Genomic DNA, 20391 nt, shown 5'->3' on the forward strand with positions numbered 1-20391 from the left:
TATTATTTAATTAAATTTATTATATTATTATTTTTTATAATTATATTATAATTTATGATTTTGTGTTTCAAACCTTATATCCAGGATGTTTACTCGACTCTTGTTTGGACAGATTTAAGTGAGTTATTCCTAAGAATTACAGGCCTACAATATAAAACAACAAATTTCCATGTACCGCTTTGACATTCAGAAATATTGATTAGTTAGACCGCCAGGGAGGTTAATAGTGGGTTCAGGGGTAGAAGCGAGTGAAGTGGCCGGGGGATGGGGATCCCAGTCTCCCCCCTCAAACGCAGACTGTTCTTCTCTCTCCCCCTCATGTGTTGTAGGTAAAATTATGGCAGACTCACGATCTGCAGAGGAGGAAGCGGCCGATGTGGTTGCCAAGGGAGATGAGGGATCGCTTTGCTGTAAATCTGGCAAAGTGCTCCAGTTTCGCCACTGCGTTCCTGCTTCTGTCCCGCTGATGAGCACGAGGAGGGAGCAAGACGGCGCTTCTCCGGCCCTTCAGTCTCCTGTCTGTTCTTCTTTGTCATGACTCTGGTACTTTGGTGTGGGTTTAGCTGGTGGTGGGGAAGGATGGTGACGGCGGAGGAGAGAGGTGCTGGCTGCCTCTGGACACCCGGCAAGCTGCACTGGGAGGACAAACGTTGTGAGGGCCACCTACCCCCAGGCTGTACCCAGGACCACCCTAAGAAGGGATCCCTTACAGATCACCTTTATAATATACAACGCGCTATTTATACGCGCATCTGGTGAGTGCGCATTTTATCTATTTACCTGCACACCCACCTGAGTATTACAGGCATACAGGGAATAATAGTGTCACCTGCCGATTACCTTGAAAGTGAACCTGAACTTTGTTGACAGTCCTTTGAACTAATTAAGCAATTTTGGAATTTTACGACATAAACGCATGTCTAGCTACTGTGTGTTTCTCTGAGATAATTTATTTATTTCTTGTGAACTTGTTAAGTATTTTAGCTATTTATGGTTTAAACACACACTTAGTCCTTGCGCGTTTCTTATAGGAGTTATTCGTTTTATTACCTCTAGCGCTGCACTTTTTTTATATATGACTCTGGTACTCGTTCGCCGCGGCAGGGTGGATCTGGAGGGAGAGCAGGTGATGAGAAGTGTGGGTAGCCTTAGAGAGCCATGCCGTGAAGCCTAAAAAGCAGATAATTAAGCAAAGTATCAGTGGCAGCGGGGAGATCAGCTTCCTCTCATATCGGCTGCTCAGCACGGCCACCCAGGGTTACTCTTTAACGTATTTTTAGGTAAGTCAACTTTGTAGCTTTTTTTTTTTTTTTTTTCTTTTTTTAGGTAACTTTGTAGATTATTCTTATGTAGCGTAACTTTTGTAGCTCATTTCCAGGTAGGGTAACATTTTTATCTTTTTTTTTTTTGTTTGGTTACTCTGTAGCTTATTTTTAGGTTGGGTAACTTTGTCACAAGGTGGAAGGCTAAAGGTGGGGCTGATCTGTGGCAGACATTCAACACAGCCAAGATCTGCACAGGCAATGGGATTTGATTGTCATCTCTGTGCCAGCATCTCAGCCCAGAAAGAACATGGTGAACGTGCATGATGTCTGAAGAAATGCCACGAAAAATAGAGAGTGGCAATTAAATCTGACCTCCAGCCTTCCTTTCAGTCTTGCCCTGTTGTACTGTCTCCTCTCCTGGACTGAAATGTCTTCCTTTTGATTTAACTGCACACTGTGAGCTTCTGACAATGCACATTACTGTAGAAGCTTCAGTAAGTCAGAGTCCGCCTCATTTCCTGGGTGCAGGACGTCCAGCACATCTACACCGTGTTCCAAATTATTATGCAAATTATATTTTTCTCATTTACCTAAATAATTGATGTAAATAACAGTCAGCATAATTCTCATGTTACAACTATTAAGGTACAATTCACATTTTATTGAACAAACCTCCTAATGATAACAGGATTTTTGTTCCAAATTATTCCGCACAGTAAGTTTCAAAACTCTTTATAGGTTGTAAAGAACTGAAAATTGACATTTGTTGTGTTTGCAGCATATTTACTGAAATCAAAAGCTATTTCAATCAAACTTTTAACAACATTTTAACTTTGTAAACATTTGAACAGGTCACGTTACATTGTAACATAGGACCCCTTATCTGATAGCAGCTTCACAAGTCTTGCATCCATTGAACTTGGAAGTTTTTGGACAGTTTCTGCTTGAATTTGTTTGCAAGATGTCAGAATAGCCTCCCAGAGCTGCTGTTTGGATGTAAACTGCCTCCCACCCTCATAGATCTCTTGCTTGAGGATGCTCCAAAGGTTCTCAATAGGATTGAGGTCAGGGGAGGATGGAGGCCACACCATGACTTTCTCTCCTTTTATCCCCATAGCAGCCATTGATGCAGAGGTATTCTTTGCAGCATGAGATGGTGCATTGTCATGCATGAAGATGATTTTATTACGGAAAGCATAGTTCTTCCTTCTGTACCAGGGAAGAAAGTGGTCAGTCATAAACTCCACATACTTTGCAGAGGTCATCTTTGCACCTTCGGGGACCCTAAAGGGGCCGACCAGCTCTGTTCCCATGATTCCAGCCCAAAACATGACTCCACCACCGCCTTGCTGACATCGCAGCCTTGTTGGAACAGGGTAGCCGTCCACCAACCATCCACTACTCCATCCATCTGGACCATCCAGGGTTGCACGGCACTCATCAGTGAACAGGACTGTTTGAAAATTAGTCTTCATGTATTTTTCTGCCCAATGCAGCCGTTTCTGCTTGTGAGCATTGGTTAGTGGTGGCCGAATAGAAGGTTTATGCACAGTTACAAGACTCTGGAGGACTCTACACCTTGATGTCTGTGGGACTCCAGAGGCACCAGCAGCTTCAAATATCTGTTTGCTGCTATGTAATGGTATTTTAGTAGCTGCTCTCTTGATCCGATGCATGAATCTGGCAGAAAATGTGCCTTTATCTGCACCAACCCATCTGTGCTCTGAATCAGCCACAAATCTCTTCATAGTGCGATGATCACACTTACGTTTTCGTGAAATATCGAATGTTTTCATACCTCGTCCAAGGCATCGAACTATTTCACTCTTTTCGGCAGCAGAGAGATCCTTTTTCTTCCCCATATTGCTTGAAAATGGTGCTCTGCTTAATAATGTGGAACACCGTCCTTTAGTAGTTTTTCCTTAAATTGGGCTCACCGGCCAATCTAATTATCACAGGTGTCCCAGATTGTTTTCAGTGATCAAAAGAGCCCTGACACACAATGCCATCCATGAGTTAAACTGAAAAACAAAATATTTCATCTTTGTGACACTTAAATAGAATTTGCATAATAGTTTGGAACAGGGTGTAGAACTTTCCTACCCAGCTTGACTGTCCCTGGCCCGCTTGTTTCATTCGTTGAATTTCTGTTCTTTTGATCAAGGAGGTTCAGCATTACTTGTGGCCATTACCTAGGGTGTTCTGCTTGCAAATACAGCAGGAACATCCACTCCTCTAGTAAGACATCCTAGCCATCCCGACTAGGGGCTCTTGAGAGGAGTACAAAGGCAGGGTGTTGTGATGTTTTCAGGAAGCTATATATAGTACCTTGCCTGCTCTTCCCACAAGCCATCTATCTGCATTGCGTAGAGAAGCACAGAGACCTGGTGATGACATCCCAGGTATAAGGTGTGTAATGAAAACAGGTTTTATTTTAAAAATGAGATTGTTGATGAGTGAGGAGAGAGGAACTATGGAAGGGAAAATGTCAGCAGATTAAACTTCAGCTTTAAAAAGAGATTCTAAGCCTTCTCTTCCCTAGCCATAGAACATAGTTTTAGCCGGAGTCCCGCCTTACAGTGAACCCCTTAGACCAGGCTTTTGGTCAAAAATGGTCCAGCTATTTCTATGGAAGAAGGTAACTCCCAAAATAGGCTCCTATGGCAAACAGAGTACATTGAAAAACCTCAGTGGTGTCAGTCATGCTAGGGAACAATATCTTCCTGAAATGACAGTGGAAACAACTCTTTCTCCCATCTGAAAACTTCTGTTTTAATAAATATGACTGAAGAGACAGAAAACTGTCAATTAACTTGGCGCTCTGCTGCGGCAGACAGCCTGCCTCAATCATCGGCAATTAAAGTGAGTCTTCACCGTGGGTCACATGACACCGCCCGTCCTGGTTTTCTGTCTGAAATCAGCACTGCCAGTTATCGGTTTTCAGTCGAGGTTGTCCTTCAACCTCGTCCTTTGACTGTCATCCAAGTGTGAGTTTTATTTTTAGGTGTTATCAATCCTCGCCTGGGACACTTGATAAATTAATCAGGGCTTCCTTGTGGAAGGAGTAAGTCCACTATGTATGTGTTTTTTTTTTTTTTTCTTTTACAATACATGGGGAAATGTTTCTCAGGTTGCTTCTGACCTTTAAAATCCTGGATGGCGGGTAAGACATAGTCAGATGCCAAGTTTTGGCTGCACCGGGAAGATAGGATGATACGATTATTGGTACAGTATGAAGCCTTAAAGTGACACTGAACTCTGGTTTAAAAGAAGAAAATTCTATTTGTTTGTATAACTCAGAAAAGCCCCATTTCAGCCCCTTCCAAATCTCCAAATTCCTTTTTTCTTTTTTGCTGCTATGATCTGACACACTGCTAGACGGTAACTATCATTGTTCTCTATGGTCCCACTGTGTGTAGGGACATGGATGACCTCCCTTACTGGTTATCAAATGGACGTGATAGACTATGGAGACTATGAACTTGATTAACTATGGAGACTAGATGGACTGTGGGCTTGCTGGACTGTGGGCTTTGCTGGACTGTGGGCTTTGCTGGGCTGTGGGCTTTGCTGGGCTGTGGGCTTTGCTGGGCTGTGGGCTTTGCTGGGCTGTGGGCTTTGCTGGGCTGTGGGCTTTGCTGGGCTGTGGGCTTTGCTGGGCTGTGGGCTTTGCTGGGCTGTGGGCTTTGCTGGGCTGTGGGCTTTGCTGGGCTGTGGGCTTTGCTGGGCTGTGGGCTTTGCTGGGCTGTGGGCTTTGCTGGGCTGTGGGCTTTGCTGGACTGGATGGACTAGCTGGACTGTGGGCTTTGCTGGACTGGATGGACTAGCTGGACTGGATGGACTAGCTGGACTGGATGGACTAGCTGGGCTGTGGATTAGATGGGCTGTGGACACTTGACGGACTGGAGACCGTGGACTTAATGTACTATGGACTGTGCATAGATCAGTGTACGTGACCACAACTAATGTGCACTGCTCATACCAAACAAACAAAGAAGAAGGAAAAGAAGAGGTTCAGGAGCTCATGGAGCATGTTACAATGAGGACAAAAAAGACAGTAAGGCACAGTTTCATAAAAAAAAAAAAATGATAGATCCGTTGGGTATTGGATCTATATGGATGATTTTTGGAGGATACGGATATTGTTTAGTCTCACTTTAGAGCAGATCTCCAGGCAGATCTAGAAGACCCATATTAATGCAGTTCTGTGTTCATCACGTGTCAATCTTCTAATGCAAGCAGTTTGAGTATGTTGGTTTGTCTCAGCCCCTTAGATAGAAGGGGGGTATATGATGAAGTGAGCATCGTGTGTACCCTGATGATGTAATGGTTTCACTGAAAAGTCCAAAAGTTCAATTGGAACATCCGGGACAACTTCTTGCTGGCCTCAGACACTTGATGCTTTTCCTTAGAGACTGAATTGGCTCTGGGTGAACAGATTGAGCGAGGCGAGGACGTGATGTAAGTGTAATATAAACTGTATGTATTGGAGTAGAAGACCATTGGCAACTTACACAAACCATTACAAGAGCTTGCTCTTCCGTAAGTTAGGGCCTCTGATGGTAATCTTCAGCAAAGCAGGGCAGCTTGGTACATGCGAACACACTAGTTGGGCTGGTGAGTAACCTATGGAGCCATGAAGACACCTAAGGGGGCGCCAGACTAGGACTGTCTATGGTCCTGACTCTTCACCAATCTTCTTTGTGTTTCATATCTGAACTCCAGCCTTCCCTTCAGTCTTGCACAATTTCCTGTACTTCCAGTGTCACCTAGTCCTTTCCACCCTAGCCTGATTGTCCCTGGCCCGCCCCACTCATTCATTGGGCTTCAATTCTTTCAATCATGAAGGCTCCAGCATCACATGTGGGTGTTGCCTTGGACTTCATTCTCCTCCAGGCTGACATCCATTTATCAAGGTATTCTCCTATTTGTATAACTCCTCCCACAGTCTTACATCAGGGCTGAGGGTTCTTGAAAAAGGGGTACTGTGATGTTTTCAGTAAGCTATGGACCACAGTCTTCTGACCCCTCCCAACACTCATGATCTGACTGCATAGAGAAGTACAGATACCCAGTGATGATGTCACTGATTCTAAAATTGGATATGTAATGAAAACGGAAAGGTTTTTGTGACAGACCACCCAACACCTTCCATCAGATGACCGCTTCCTCTCCGCTGGGACACAGGACCAAGGTATTATTATAGCTGGGCATTGCACGCAAGCACTAGACAACACTAGTTTAGGTGCAACTGGAACTCTTTATTGAACAGAAATAGTTTTTTTTTTTTTTTTTTTTTTTTTTTTGGGGCATGTTGAGTCAATGGAATGCTTTATTTTTACCATAAGTGTTTGAAAAATGACAATTTTTTTTTTTTTTTTACACAAACTTGTCACTTAAATGATATATTGCTTACACATGCCATGGGTATATGTGGAATTACACCCCAAAATACATTCTGCTACTTCTACCAATATGGGAATACCACATTTGTGAGACTTTTTGTGTTCAGTCTGAGTTTGAGGTTTTATAAAATTTAACAGAGCGAGAGGTAAAATCCATCTATTAGACATGAATAAAAACAATATACAAAACAGAAAATACAGAACTAGGGTGAGAAGAATAAAAAGGGGGAACAGAATAATATCAACAGTAAACAAAGAGGGGGGGGGGGGGAGAAAGAAATACTGGTTTTTACACACTTCAGAAATAGGGGCAGTCCACACATGAACAATAAAAACAAACATTACACATAGGGATAAACATCCCATACTGATTAACCACTTGCCCTCGAGAGGATTTACCCCTCTTTCTGACCAGGCCATTTTTTGCGTTACTGCGCTGCATTACTTTAACTGACAATTGCGTGGTCATGCAACGCTGCACCCAGATGAAATTTACGTCTTTATTCCCCACAAATAGAGCTTTCTTTCGGTGGTATTTGATCGCCTGTGCGTTTTTACATTTTTTGCGCTATAAGCAAAAAAAGACCAACAACTTTGAAAAAAAAAAACTATATTTTGAACTTTTTGCTATTAAACATGTCCAGGGAAAAAAATTTAAAAATCAAAATTTTGTCATAAATTTAGGCTAAAATTTATTCTGCTCCATGTCTTTGCTAAAAAAAATCCCGATACGTGTAAATTAATTGGTTTACGTGAAAGTTCTAGCGTTCACACATGGCAGTATAGATACTTGGATTTTTTTTTCTTTCCTAGTAGTAATGGCAGCAATCAGCGACTTTTAGTGGGACTGCGGCGGGTATTCTGACATTGGGGGGGAACCAGTGACACCAATATAGTGATCAGTGCTAAAAAAACAGCACTGACACTGTACTAATGACACTGGGCAGGAAGAGGTTAATGTGAGGGGTGATCAAAGGGTTAACTGTGTGTAGGGAGTGTTTTACAAGGGGGCGGGTGTGTGTGTGTGAGGAGTGTTTTACAAGGGGGCGGGGGGAGTAGTGTGTCAAAACTGACAGGGAGGAACACTGTTTGTAAACAAAACAGTGTTTCTCCCTGTCGGTGATTGTCGTTAATCACCGGCTGGGACCGGGTGATTGACAGCCGTGGCGCGCGGCTTGCACATGCCCCCTAACTGAAAATGCAAAATCACATATATACCCCGCGCTGCCGTGTAGCAGTATGTCTGCTATATGGAGGTGGGTAAGCGGTTAAATAACAAGGTCAAGTTGACACCAGACTAATCCCATCATGTAGGAACCTCCAGGAGGACTAGCCAACAGACAGAAACAATAGGTGATTCAACTAACAATGGAACATCCAGTTGTTCTGAGCTGATTATATTAACATTTGCTTAGAGTATCCTAGTCGACGAAGAGGGCTTAAGTCTGTAGCCTGGTCCTCCACTTCTCTGAGTCTGTGTGTTTTGGGGAGACATGGACTTGCATCCGAAGTAAAACTACTCCAAAAGGCCCCCCCCCCAGGCACAGACTTCCCAAAGAATAGAGCCCCCTCAAATGCCAGGGCCCATTGTCAGTAGGCAAGAAGCTAGCCTGCAATCCCTTCCAAAAGCCCCTGTCCCGGTTATATATATATGTGTGTGTGTGTGTGTGTGATTTTGCACTTCCGGGTAGGGGGTGCGCGCGAGCCCTACCCGCGCCACTGTTCGCGGCATCGGCTGTCCATCACCGTGTTCTGGCCGGTGATTCATCGCCAGCACCCGGTGATCGCGGAGCATTGCCGACAGATGGAGAGACCGTTATGTAAGCAATACAGATCTCTCCCCTGTTAGCACACTTCTTTGTATGGCTCTGCATAGCACAGCCATACAAAGCAATGTTCTTACAGTTGAAAGCACTAACACAGTTAACAGTAATACAGCACACAGTTAACCTTTTCATTGCCCCAGATGTTAACCTCTTCCTGCCCAGTGACAGTATAGTGTCAGTGCTTTTTATTAGCACTGATCACTGTATTGGTGTCACTGGGGATGTCAGTGACACCAAGTCAGTTCCCCCCCAGTGTCAAAATGTCCTCTGCAGTCCTGCTATAAGTCACTGATCACCGCCATTACTGGTTAAAAAAAAAAAAATATTCCAGTATATATACCGCCATTTCTAACCACTATAACTTTCGTGTAAACCAATTAATTTACACGTATTGGGAATTTTTTTCCCAATCAGACATGGAGTAGAATACATTTTGGCCTAAATTTATGACGAAATTAGATTTTTAACATTTTTTTTACTGGATATGTTTAATAGCAAAAAAGTAAAAAATATTACGTTCCCAAAATTGTTGGTTTGTTTTTGTTTATAGCGCAAAAAAAAAAACAACGCACAGGTGATCAAATACCACCAAATGAAAGCTCTGTTTGTGGGGAAAAAAAGGACATAGATGCCATTTGGGTGCAGCGTTGCATGACCGCACAATTGTCAGTCAAAGTAATACAATGCTGTACTTAAAAAAAAATAGCCTGGTCAGGAAGGTGGGTAAATCCTCTGGAGAGCAAGGGGTTAATCAGTGTGTGATGTTTATCCCAATGTCTAATGTTTGTTTTAATTGTTCATGTGGGGACTGCCCCTATTTCTGAAATGTGTAAAAACCTGTATTTCTTTCTCCGCCACTCCCTTTCTCTCCCCCCTCCCTTTCTCTCCCCCCTCCCTTTCTCTCCCCCCCCTTTCTCTCTTTGTTTACTGTTGATATTATTGTGTTCCCCCTTTTTATTCTTCTCCCCCCTAACCCTAATTCTGTATTTTCTATTTTGTATATTATTTTTATTAATGTCTAATAGACGGCTTTTACCTCTATTACATTTTATAAAACCTCAATAAGCTCAGATGTCACCAAGAAAGCTCAATTTGTGGGGAAAAAAGGACGTAAAGGCCATTTGGGTGCAGCGTTGCCTTGTGAGTTAAAGTAATGCAGCGCCGTAAAGTACACGTATTGGGATTTTTTTTAGCAAAGACATGGAGCAGAATACATTTTGGCCTAAATTTATGACAAAATGTGATTTTTAAATTTTTTTACTGCAAAAAGTCCAAAATATAGTTTTTTTTTTTTCTCAAAGTTGGTCTTTTTTTGCTTATAGCGCAATAAATGTAAAAACACACAGGCGATCAAATACCACCGAAAGAAAGCTCTATTTGTGGGGAAAAAAGACGTAAATTTCATCTGGGTGCAGCGTTACATGACCGCGTAATTGTCGGTTAAAGTAACGCAGCGTCGTGCTCAAAAAATGGCCTGGTCAGGAAGGGGGGCAAATCCTCAGGAGGGCAAGTGGTTAATCAGCATTTTTTGGCTGGAAAAAAAACTCGAAACTAGTGGGTTTCTAGAGGATTTTTTTTTTTTAGCTGTAAAAACGCTCTAATGCTGAAAAGCATGGTAAAACGCGGCAAACCAGTGTTTTTTTGAGCAAAGAAAGTTTTTTTTTTCTGGGTAACAAAAAAAAAAAACCCCCCCAAAAAACAAAAATAATAAAACAAAAAAATAACAACAAAAAAGCTAAAAATGCTCTCATGCTGAAAAACACGGTAAAACATGGGAAACCAGTGGTTTTTTTTTAGTAAAAAAAGTTTTTTCTGTGTTAAACCCCCCCCCCCCCCAAAAACAAAAATAATAAAACAAAACAAAACCAAAAAAAATAACAAAAAAGCTAAAAAATACAAACGTGGCTAAACGCTAATGCAAAAACGCTGAAAAACGTATGTTTTTAAGACGACTTTACACAGTTAACGCTACCGGCGTTATTAAAACGCGCGATGTGCATGGAGCCTTCTTAGCATTTGATGAGGGGGAAGGGGGGAACCAGGGAAGGTAAACTATAAGCAGATTAAGCTTCAGCTGTGTCTTGCGTTTCCCTTTTTATGCAAATAATAATTATTAAGTTAATAATCACAAAGGTAACCATCACCTCCTAACAGCAGGAAATCCATTCCAACCGATTTCTCAGTAATTTAAAAGGATTTCTCCACAACACCTGAGAAGTGACGCCTTTTCTCCGGCAGGCTTTGGCGCGATCCTCTGTGTGCCGGGCTTGTCTACGTGAGACGTTCTAGATAAATGAGACTTCATTACTCTAATTAAACAGCTAAATTTAGTGCAAATCCCTCCAGCCAGAAGAGTGAACTGAAGGCCCGCAGCCCGCGCGGCGCCCAACCGCAATCTCCGCTGAGTCCACTCGCAGTTTAACCTTTGTTCTCTTAAATACATATGAAGAGGGTGATTAATTTCAGCTGAGCCCAACACAAAAGGTGAGTGTGGCCAGCGGAAAATCATTGCATGTCAAGTATGCAGCTGCCAACTCGCCGCAATCGCTGTGACTGGAGAGGGATGCCAGGCTAGTTATATATATATATATATATATATATATATATATATATATATATATATATATATATACACACACACATACACATATACACACACAGGTGAAAATCGAAAAATTAGAATATCGTGCAAACGTTAATTTATTTCAGTAATACAACTTAAAAGGTGAAACTAATATATGAGATAGACTCATTACATGCAAAGCAAGATAGTTCAAGCCGTGATTTGTCATCATTGTGATGATTATGGCTTACAGCTCATGAAAACCCCAAATCCACAATCTCAGAAAATGAGAATATTCCATGCAATCAATAAAACAAGGATTGTACATAGAACAATATCGGACCTCTGAAAAGTATAAGCATGCATATGTACTCAGTACTTGGTTTGGGCCCCTTTTGCAGCAATTACTGCCTCAATGCGGCGTGGCATGGAAGCTATCAGCCTGTGGCACTGCTGAGGTGTTATGAAAGACCAGGATGCTTCAATAGCGGCCTTCAGCTCTTCTGCATTGTTCGGGCTCATGTCTCTCATCTTTCTCTTGGCAATGCCCCATAGATTCTCTATGGGGTTCAGGTCAGGCGAGTTTGCTGGCCAATCAAGCACAGTAATCCCACGGTCATTGAACCAGGTTTTGGCGCTTTTGGCAGTGTGGGCAGGTGCCAAGTCCTGCTGGAAAATGAAGTCAGCATCCCCATAAAGCTCGTCTGTGGAAGGAAGCATGAAGTGCTCCAAAATCTCCTGGTAGACGGCTGCGTTGACCCTGGACTTAATGAAGCACAGTGGAGCAACACCAGCAGATGACATGGCTCCCCAAATCAACACAGACTGTGGAAACTTCACACTGGACTTCAAGCATCTTGCAGTGTGTGCCTCTCCATTCTTCCTCAATACTTGGGGTCCTTGTGCCTCTCCATTCTTCCTCCATACTCGGGGTCCTTGTGCCTCTCCATTCTTCCTCCATACTCGGGGTCCTTGTGCCTCTCCATTCTTCCTCCATACTCGGGGTCCTTGGTTTCCAAATGAGATGCAAAAGTTGCTCTCATCAGAAAAGATGACTTTGGACCACTGAGCAACAGACCAGGTCTGTTTTTCTTTAGCCCAGGTAAGACGCTTCTGAGGTTTGTTGTTCAGGAGCGGCTTGACAAGAGGAATACGACATTTGAAGCCCATGTCCAGGATCCGTCTGTGTATGGTGGCTCTTGATGCACTGACTCCAGCCTCAGTCCACTCCTTGTGAAAGTCCCCAACACTTTTGAATGTCCTTTTCCTGACAATCCTCTCCAGGCTGTGATCATCCCTGCTGCTTGTGCACCTTTTTCTTCCACACTTTTCCCTTCCACATAACTTTCTATTAATGTGCTTTGATACAGCACTTTGGGAACATCCAACGTCTTTTGCAATTACCTTTTGAGGCTTTCCCTCCTTATGGAGGGTGTCAATGATGGTGTCAGGTCAGCAGTCTTTCCCATGATTGTGATTCCTACTGAACCAGACTGAGAGACCATTTAAAGGCTCAGGAACCCTTTGCAGGTGTTATGGATTAATTATCTGATTAGAGTGGGACACTTTGAGCCGAGAATATTGCACCTTTTCATAATATTCTCATTTTCTGAGATTGTGGATTTGGGGTTTTCATGAGCTGTAAGCCATATTCATCACAATGATGACAAATCACGGCTTGAACTATCTTGCTTTGCATGTAATGAGTCTATCTCATATATTAGTTTCACCTTTTAAGTTGCTGCACTGAAATAAATGAACTTTTCCACGATATTCAAATTTTTTGTTTCACCTGTATATTTATTTTAGCATGTTAACATGTATTGCGTTTAAGTAAAATTCCAGGTATGGATATTTTTACATAAGTACATTCAGCCCAGGTTCACACTGATTCGGTGCAGAATTTGAAGCGTTTTCAGTGCAAATTCAGCACTGCATCTGAATCGCACTCCGATCATGCGGACCACTGCAGGTGTGTATGTTAACAACATTCTGAAAGCGGTCCGCAAAACGTGGTGCAATGTGCAGAATCGGATCACATAGGTGTGAATACCCGTGCGATCCGATTCTAGTTCTAACCCAAACAAGAGTCCTGCACATTTTGGGTGCAGTGCGATTAGAGCCATACAAAATGTACGGCTCCAGTCGCACTGCACACAAATCGCATGTGATCTGCACAGGAATGTGGCGTGGTTCCTGTACGAATCACATGCGATATACCGCACCGCACATATGTGAACCGGGGCTCAGTGATGCACCGAAATGAAAATTCAGGATACATTTGGCCAAAAAACAAAACCGAAATATACAGTTGTTTTTTTTTTTTTTAAATCCGAGTTCACACTGATGCAATGCGTAAATTCGCAGCGGATTCTGCACCGCATCACAATTGCACCCCGTTCATGCGAACCGCTGCGGATGGGTATGTTAAGTTAACATAAAAACATGAAATCGGTTCACAAAACACGGTGCAATGTACAGAATCAAATCGCATAGGTGTGATCCGATTCTAGTGCAGACAATAAAAAGGGTCCTGCACCTTTTTGGTGCTGTGCCATCTGAGCCATACAAAATATATGGCTCAAATTGCACCGCACAGAATTCGCATGTGATTTGCACATGAGTGCGGTGCGGTTCCTGTTCGAAACACATGCGATGTGCCGCACTGCAAAAGTGTGAACCCAAACTGAAAATATATTTTTTAGAATTGTAATAGATTTGACTTTTTTATCAATATCATGAATTTAATTGAATATGAATTTATTTTCACACCTTTTTGGCCAATAGGCTGCTTTCACACTGAGCAGTTTTAAATTACTTTTGCATAAAAAAAAAAAAAAAGGGGGCAAGAAAAATTCATCCCTTTGAATTCAATGTGTGCCTTCACACTGGTCTGTTGCTTTTCCTTTGTGGTGTTGAAAAAAAAATCCTGCTTGACGCATTTTTGGTGCATATTTGGTGAGTTAAAAAAAATAATGTGCCAAAAACGTACCTCCCCATTGAGGCCTGATTCACAGCAATGTGTTTCTTAATGCTTTTTTTTTTTTTTTTTTTTTTGCAGAAACGCACTGCAGCCCATTTAACATGGTTTCCTATGGGACATGTTCACATTTAGGCTTTTTTGAGCTGCTGCGTTTTTGGAAAGGATCGCGGACCTTTCCAAATGCAAAACGTTGCATTTTTTGGTTCAATAGACTTCAATGGAGACGCTGCAGAAAAAGCATGTAGTGTGTTTTTGACGTGTTTTTCGCACGTTTGATGTGTTTTGCATTTTTAATCTGCCCAGCAACCAGTTGGCTAAAGGAAAAATTAAAAAAATGCAAAACGCATAAAAGCATCAAAAGCACACTGTAAAATGCACTGCAGAAGAGACAAAACGCAAGCTGCATTGGTGTGAGCTAGACCTGAAATTCATTAAATTTGCATCAAGAATTGACACATTTTTGATGCGTTCTGCGTTTGCAATCTGCCCAGTTGGCCAAAAAAACCCCACACGTTCAAAAAACACAAAACATATAAAAAAAAGTGTCAAAATGCACTGCAAAATGGACATCAACTGCATTGGTGTGAACCAGACCTATGAAAAACGCACCGTAAACATGGTAAAATTGTGGGCAAAATGGTGCGTTTTCGGCAGCCATTATCAGCACCATTTGATCATTTTTTGGCTATTACATTTTGCCGCTGATATATCGGTGCATCCGTAGTTACGTTCGTCCTGCTTGGATTAAAATACAGCGGGTAAAATAAGTATTGAACATGTCACTATTTTTCTCAGTAAATAGATTTTTAAAGGTGCTATTGACATGAAATGTTCCCCACATGTCGGTAACAACTCATGCAATCCAAATATACAAAGAAACCAAAACAAATAAGTTCAGAAATTAAGTTATGTGTAATAAAATGGAATGACTCAGGGAAAAAGTATTGAACACACTAACTGAAATGTATGTAATACTTGGTACAAAATCCTTTGTTGGTAATGACAGCTTCAAGATGCCTCTCGTATGGAGAAACTAGCGGCACGCATGCCTCAGGTGGGATTTTGGCCCTTTCTTCCACACGGTCTTCAAATCTTGAAGGTTCCATGGGCCTCTTCTATGAACTCTGTTCTTTAGTTCTTTCCATAGATTTTCTATTGGATTCAAGTCAGGTGATTGACTGGGCCATTCTATCAGCTCTATTTTCTTTCTTTGAAACCAATTGAGTTTCTTTGGCTTTGTGTTTGGGATCATTGTTTTGCTGGAATGTCCGCCCTCGTTTCATCTTCATCATCCCGGCAGCAGATTTTCTTCAAGAATGTCTTGCTACATTTTTTCATTTGACCTTCCTTCAATGACCTGAAGTTTGCCAGTACTGTATGCTGAAAAACAGCCCCACACCATGATGTTCCCACCACCATGCTTCACTGTTGGTGTTTTTGGGGTGATGTGCAGTGCCATGTGACATCCAAACATGGTGTGTATTATGGCATCCATTTTGTTCTCATCTGACCAGACTATATTCTCCCAGTATTTCCCAGGCTTGTCTAAATGTTGTGCAGCAAACTTTAAAAGAAATTCAGCATGCTTTTTCTTCAGCAACGGAGTCTTGCGTGGTGACGTGCATACAGGCCATGGGGGTGAGTGCATTACTTATTGTTTTCTTTGAAACAATTATACCTGCTAATTCCAGGTCTCCACAAGTGGTCCTTGGCTCTTGGACAACCCTTCTGATAAGTATTTTCACTCCTCTGTTAGAAATCTTGCGAGGAACAGCTGGTCGGTGCCGGTTTGTGGTGAAATGATCTTTCTACTTCCGAATTATGGCCCCAACAGTGCTCACTGGAACATTCAGGAGTTTAGAAATCGTTCTGTGACCAATGCCATCAGAATGTTTTACAACAATAAGGTTGCAAAGGTCTTGAGAGAGCTCTTTGCTTTTACCCATCATGAGATGTTTCTTGTGTGACACCTTAGTAATGAGACAGCTTGTTATAGGCCATCAGTTGAGACTGAACCAGTGGATATCACTTTGCACTCAGGGGCATGATTGCTTTCTAATTATTGATAGATTTCATCTGGTGTCTTGGCTTTCCATGCCTTTTTTGCACCTCCCTTTCTTCATGTGTTCAATACTTTTGACACTACCTGTGTCATTCTCGAAAATGTCATGTCAATAGCACCTTTAGAAATTTGTTTACCTAGAAAAATGGTGACGAGTATTTTACCTGCTGTATGTTGCACAATGACATGTTAAAATTTGCTTTTCTTTTTATAGAAAATTACTTACAACCCCCAACCAGTCTATATTTTCTGAAAGCAGAGTCCCTGGGGAATATAATGATGGCTGTTTATTTTTTTCTGTCACACAATATTTATACAGCAGTGTATCAAACATCTATTTTTAGGAAAAAGTACACTAAATGAGTTTTAGTACAAACAAGCACAATATAAAATCCATTTTGTTGGTAAAATATAAAAGCAGAGGTTGCGTTGAGTAAAAATGTAAAATCTCAAAACTGCGTACACCTGAGAAATGGCGACAAACTACGGTGCCTAATATTTTTCATAGGAGACCCTTTTAAAACCTTTGCAGGTTATTAGTTTTGAGTTTTTTTGTGAATCATGGGCCTACACTTATTTTGCTGTTTACATATGCGAGAATGACTTATGTGAGCATTTGAATGCGTACGCGTGGAGGACAGAGGTGCTTTTAATTTTTTTTTTTTTTTTTCCATTTTTATTAATTCGTTTTTAAATCTTTTTTTAAAATTTTTTTTTTCATTTAACTTCATTACTATCACAAGGGGGCTAACAAGCCACTTTGTGAAAGCTTTGGGCAGGTGACAGCCACTCTTTATAAAGAGATTTGGAGTCTATTAGATCCCTAATGTCTTCCCTGCCCTCTGGAACATCTGGAACAAAGAACATGACAGACAGCTCATGTCTTTCCGGTTCATTGGTCACATAGGAGATCAGAGAGCTGATGTTCATTTGTCTCCTCTGTGTGAAGCAATCCCAGCTGTGTATTGTGGTCTCAGGCTCCCAGGACAGCCCAGGATCCACCACAGGAGGGGGAAGGCATCATTTTCAGTATTCTAAAAGTGATCGGGTGGCTGAAGAGCCACCCGATCACTAAAAGGTAAGACTTTTTTAATATATTGTTAGGTTTGCTGTGTGAATGGAAACACATAACAGTATTGTAAAAGCATTGACCACATTTCACCATGAAAGTGGAAATCTGCTTTAAATTCATGGAACATGGTCGCATTTACTGGTGATTGAAGAATTGTCTTTGTCCTCATTGGTTTGTAATTTTGTTGCACATTTTTTTTTTTTTCAGAGAAGAAAGATGTTGCACAGAGCCTGGAGAGCTATACCTCAAAATGTGCCGGCACCATGGAAACCATTCCGCTACCAGAGGGTTTAACGCTGCCTCCTGTTCCCTTCACCAAGTTGCCCATTGTCAGGTATGGAATTTGTTTGGACACCGGTGATGGCTTTTCATCTTCAACCCCCTTCCAGTAATGGTACGGCTCTCACTGAGGCTAAGCCCATCTTTCGACAACATAGAAGTTGTGTGGATCCCTGGCGCCCAACCTACAGCCCTTTGACATTTGTTGGGCGGCCCTCTGGGTCATTTTCTCCACATACAGTATTTGCTTATTCAAGGCAGTGAAGTGATTGGCAAGTGGAAGTATTTGTATGTGTGACTGTGTGTGTGTGTGTATGTATATATATATATATATATATATATACACATTTTTTATACATCTCTGTCTATGTATCTGTCTGTCTTTCTTTCCTGCTCTCTCACTATTTCTTTCCTTTCTTTCTTTCTTTCTTTCTTTCTTTTCCTTTCCTTTTTTCTTTCTTTCTTTTTCTTTCTTTCTTTCTTTCTTTCTTTCTTTCTCTCTCTCTCTCTCTCTCTCTCTCTCTCTCTCTCTCTCTCTCTCTCTCTCTCTCTCTCTCTCTCTCTCTCTCTCTCTCTCTCTCTCTCTCTCTCTCTCTCTCTCTCTCTCTCTCTCTCCCTTTCTTTCCTTTCTTTCCTTTCTTTCCTTTCTTTCCTTTCTTTCCTTTCCCTTTTTTTCTTTCCTTTCCCTTTTTTTCTTTCCTTTCCCTTTTTTTCTTTCCTTTCCCTTTTTTCCTTTCCCTTTCCCTTTTTTCCTTTCCCTTTCCCTTTCCTTTTTCCTTTCCTTTTTCTTTTCCTTTTTCCTTTCCTTTTTCTTTTCCTTTTTCCTTTCCTTTTTCCTTTCCTCTTTCCTTTCCCTTTTTGCCTTTCCTTTTTGCCTTTCCTTTTTGCCTTTCCTTTCCTTTTTCCTTTCCTTTTTCTTTTCCTTTCTCCTTTCCTTTTTCCTTTCCTTTTTGCCTTTCCTTTTTCCTTTCCTTTCCTTTCCTTTCTCCTTTCCTTTTTCCTTTCCTTTTTCTTTTCCTTTTTCTTTTCCTTTCTCCTTTCCTTTCCTTTCCTTTCCTTTTTCCTTTCCTTTCTCCTTTCCTTTTTCCTTTCCTTTCCCCTTTCCTTTTTCCTTTCCTTTCTCCTTTCCTTTTTCCTTTCCTTTCTCCTTTCCTTTTTCCTTTCCTTTCTCCTTTCCTTTTTCCTTTTTCCTTTCCTTTCCTTTCCTTTTTCCTTTCCTTTCTTTCTCTTTCCTCATTTTCTGTTTCTCAAAATAAAAAGTAGACTATTTTAAAAGAACACTGTCCTGTTCCCAGGTGACATTATATACTTTATTTAATCTCTTTCTTAAGGCTTTGCTGTAACATATATAGATTCTCTACTTTCTCCTGCTGTCTTAAAGATTTGCATTTTTTTTTTTTACAGGCATCTGGTGCACATACCGGATAACGTGCGTTTTTGTACACTTTGGGGTTAACACTGCTCATACCTTCCCTGCGCCTTTCACTGAATTATATCCTAAATGTTTGGGTTTCCTTTCTGTCCTTGATGGCAGAACTTTGATCTCTTCCTGCATCAAAATGATGATAATGGGGTCACCGCCTGCAGCGTCAGCCATGGTGAAATTGTCACCCTTCTCACCCTCTCATTTCATCAACAAAGTAGAAAGATGAAGAGAGGAGGAGATGCCTGATTCACTCAGCGTGTTCCACTTTCCGAATAACTTGATAAACTTTGGTAGGGCTTATTGTGTTTTTTTAAAGGGTACAGTTATCTGGGATAGGAGACTGCTGTACAATTTAAACTGGGACACCAACCACACACAGCGAAACATGTAGATAAGTGAACTGATTTACCCACCATTCTCACAGTGTGCAATAGAATCTGCAGCATTGTCAGATAGAGCTCGGCCTTATTTCCTGGCCGGAGGAGGGCCAATATCATCTAGTGCTTTCTTTCTCGGCCTGACTGTCCCTGGCCCACACTTTCATTCATTGGTTTTCAGTTCTGTCCATTGCCCAGCGTCACCGTTGGGCATGTGCTATGGTGTTCTGCTATTTTCAGAAAGCTATGTACAGTGGGGAAAAAAAGTATTTAGTCAGCCACCAATTGTGCAAGTTCTCCCACTTAAAAAGATGAGAGAGGCCTGTAATTGGCATCATAGGTAGACCTCAACTATGAGAGACAAAATGAGAAAACAAATCCAGACAATCACATTGGCTGATCTGGAAAGAATTTATTTGCAAATTATGGTGGAAAATAAGTATTTGGTCACCTACAAACAAGCAAGATTTCTGGCTCTCACAGACCTGTACCTTCTCCTTTAAGAGGCTCCTCTGTCCTGCACTCATTACCTGTATCAATGGCACCTGTTTGAACTTGTTATCAGTATAAAAGACACCTGTCCACAACCTCAAACAGTCACTCTCCAAACTCCACTATGGTGAAGACCAAAGAGCTGTCGAAGGACACCAGAAACAAAACTGTAGACCTGCACCAGGCTGGGAAGACTGAATCTGCAATAGGCAAGCAGCTTGGTGTGAACAAATCAACTGTGGGAGCAATAATTAGAAAACGGAAGACATACAAGACCACTGATAATCTCTCTCGATCTGGGGCTCCACGCAAGATCTCACCCCGTGGGGTCAAAATGATCACAAGAACGGTGAGCAAAAATCCCAGGACCACACGGGGGGGACCTAGTGAATGACCTGCAGAGAGCTGGGACCAACGTAACAAAGGCTACCATCAGTAACACACTACGCCGCCAGGGACTCAGATCCTGTAGTGCCAGACGTGTCCCCCTGCTTAAGCCAGTACATGTCTGGGCCCGTCTGAAGTTTGCTAGAGAGCATTTGAATGATCCAGAAGAGGACTGGGAGAATGTCATATGGTCAGATGAAACCAAAATAGAACTGTTTGGTAGAAACACAACTCGTCGTGTTTGGAGGAGAGAG

General features: G+C 41.8%; 1 protein-coding gene across 1 annotated transcript in view; it reads left to right on the forward strand.

Moving 5' to 3' along the window:
- TRAPPC9 (trafficking protein particle complex subunit 9) overlaps positions 1–20391 on the forward strand; it is an 875381-nt gene that overhangs the window by 70305 nt on the left and 784685 nt on the right. The window contains exon 9 of the mRNA XM_089654645.1: positions 17384–17510. Coding sequence (XP_089510771.1) covers positions 17384–17510 — 127 coding nt within the window. The remainder of the gene's footprint in view (positions 1–17383; positions 17511–20391) is intronic.

This window comes from Staurois parvus, unplaced genomic scaffold (genome assembly GCF_062004578.1).
Source record: "Staurois parvus isolate SC_StPar_1 unplaced genomic scaffold, SC_StPar_1.0 ptg000783l, whole genome shotgun sequence".
NCBI classification, from domain to species: Eukaryota; Metazoa; Chordata; class Amphibia; order Anura; family Ranidae; genus Staurois; species Staurois parvus.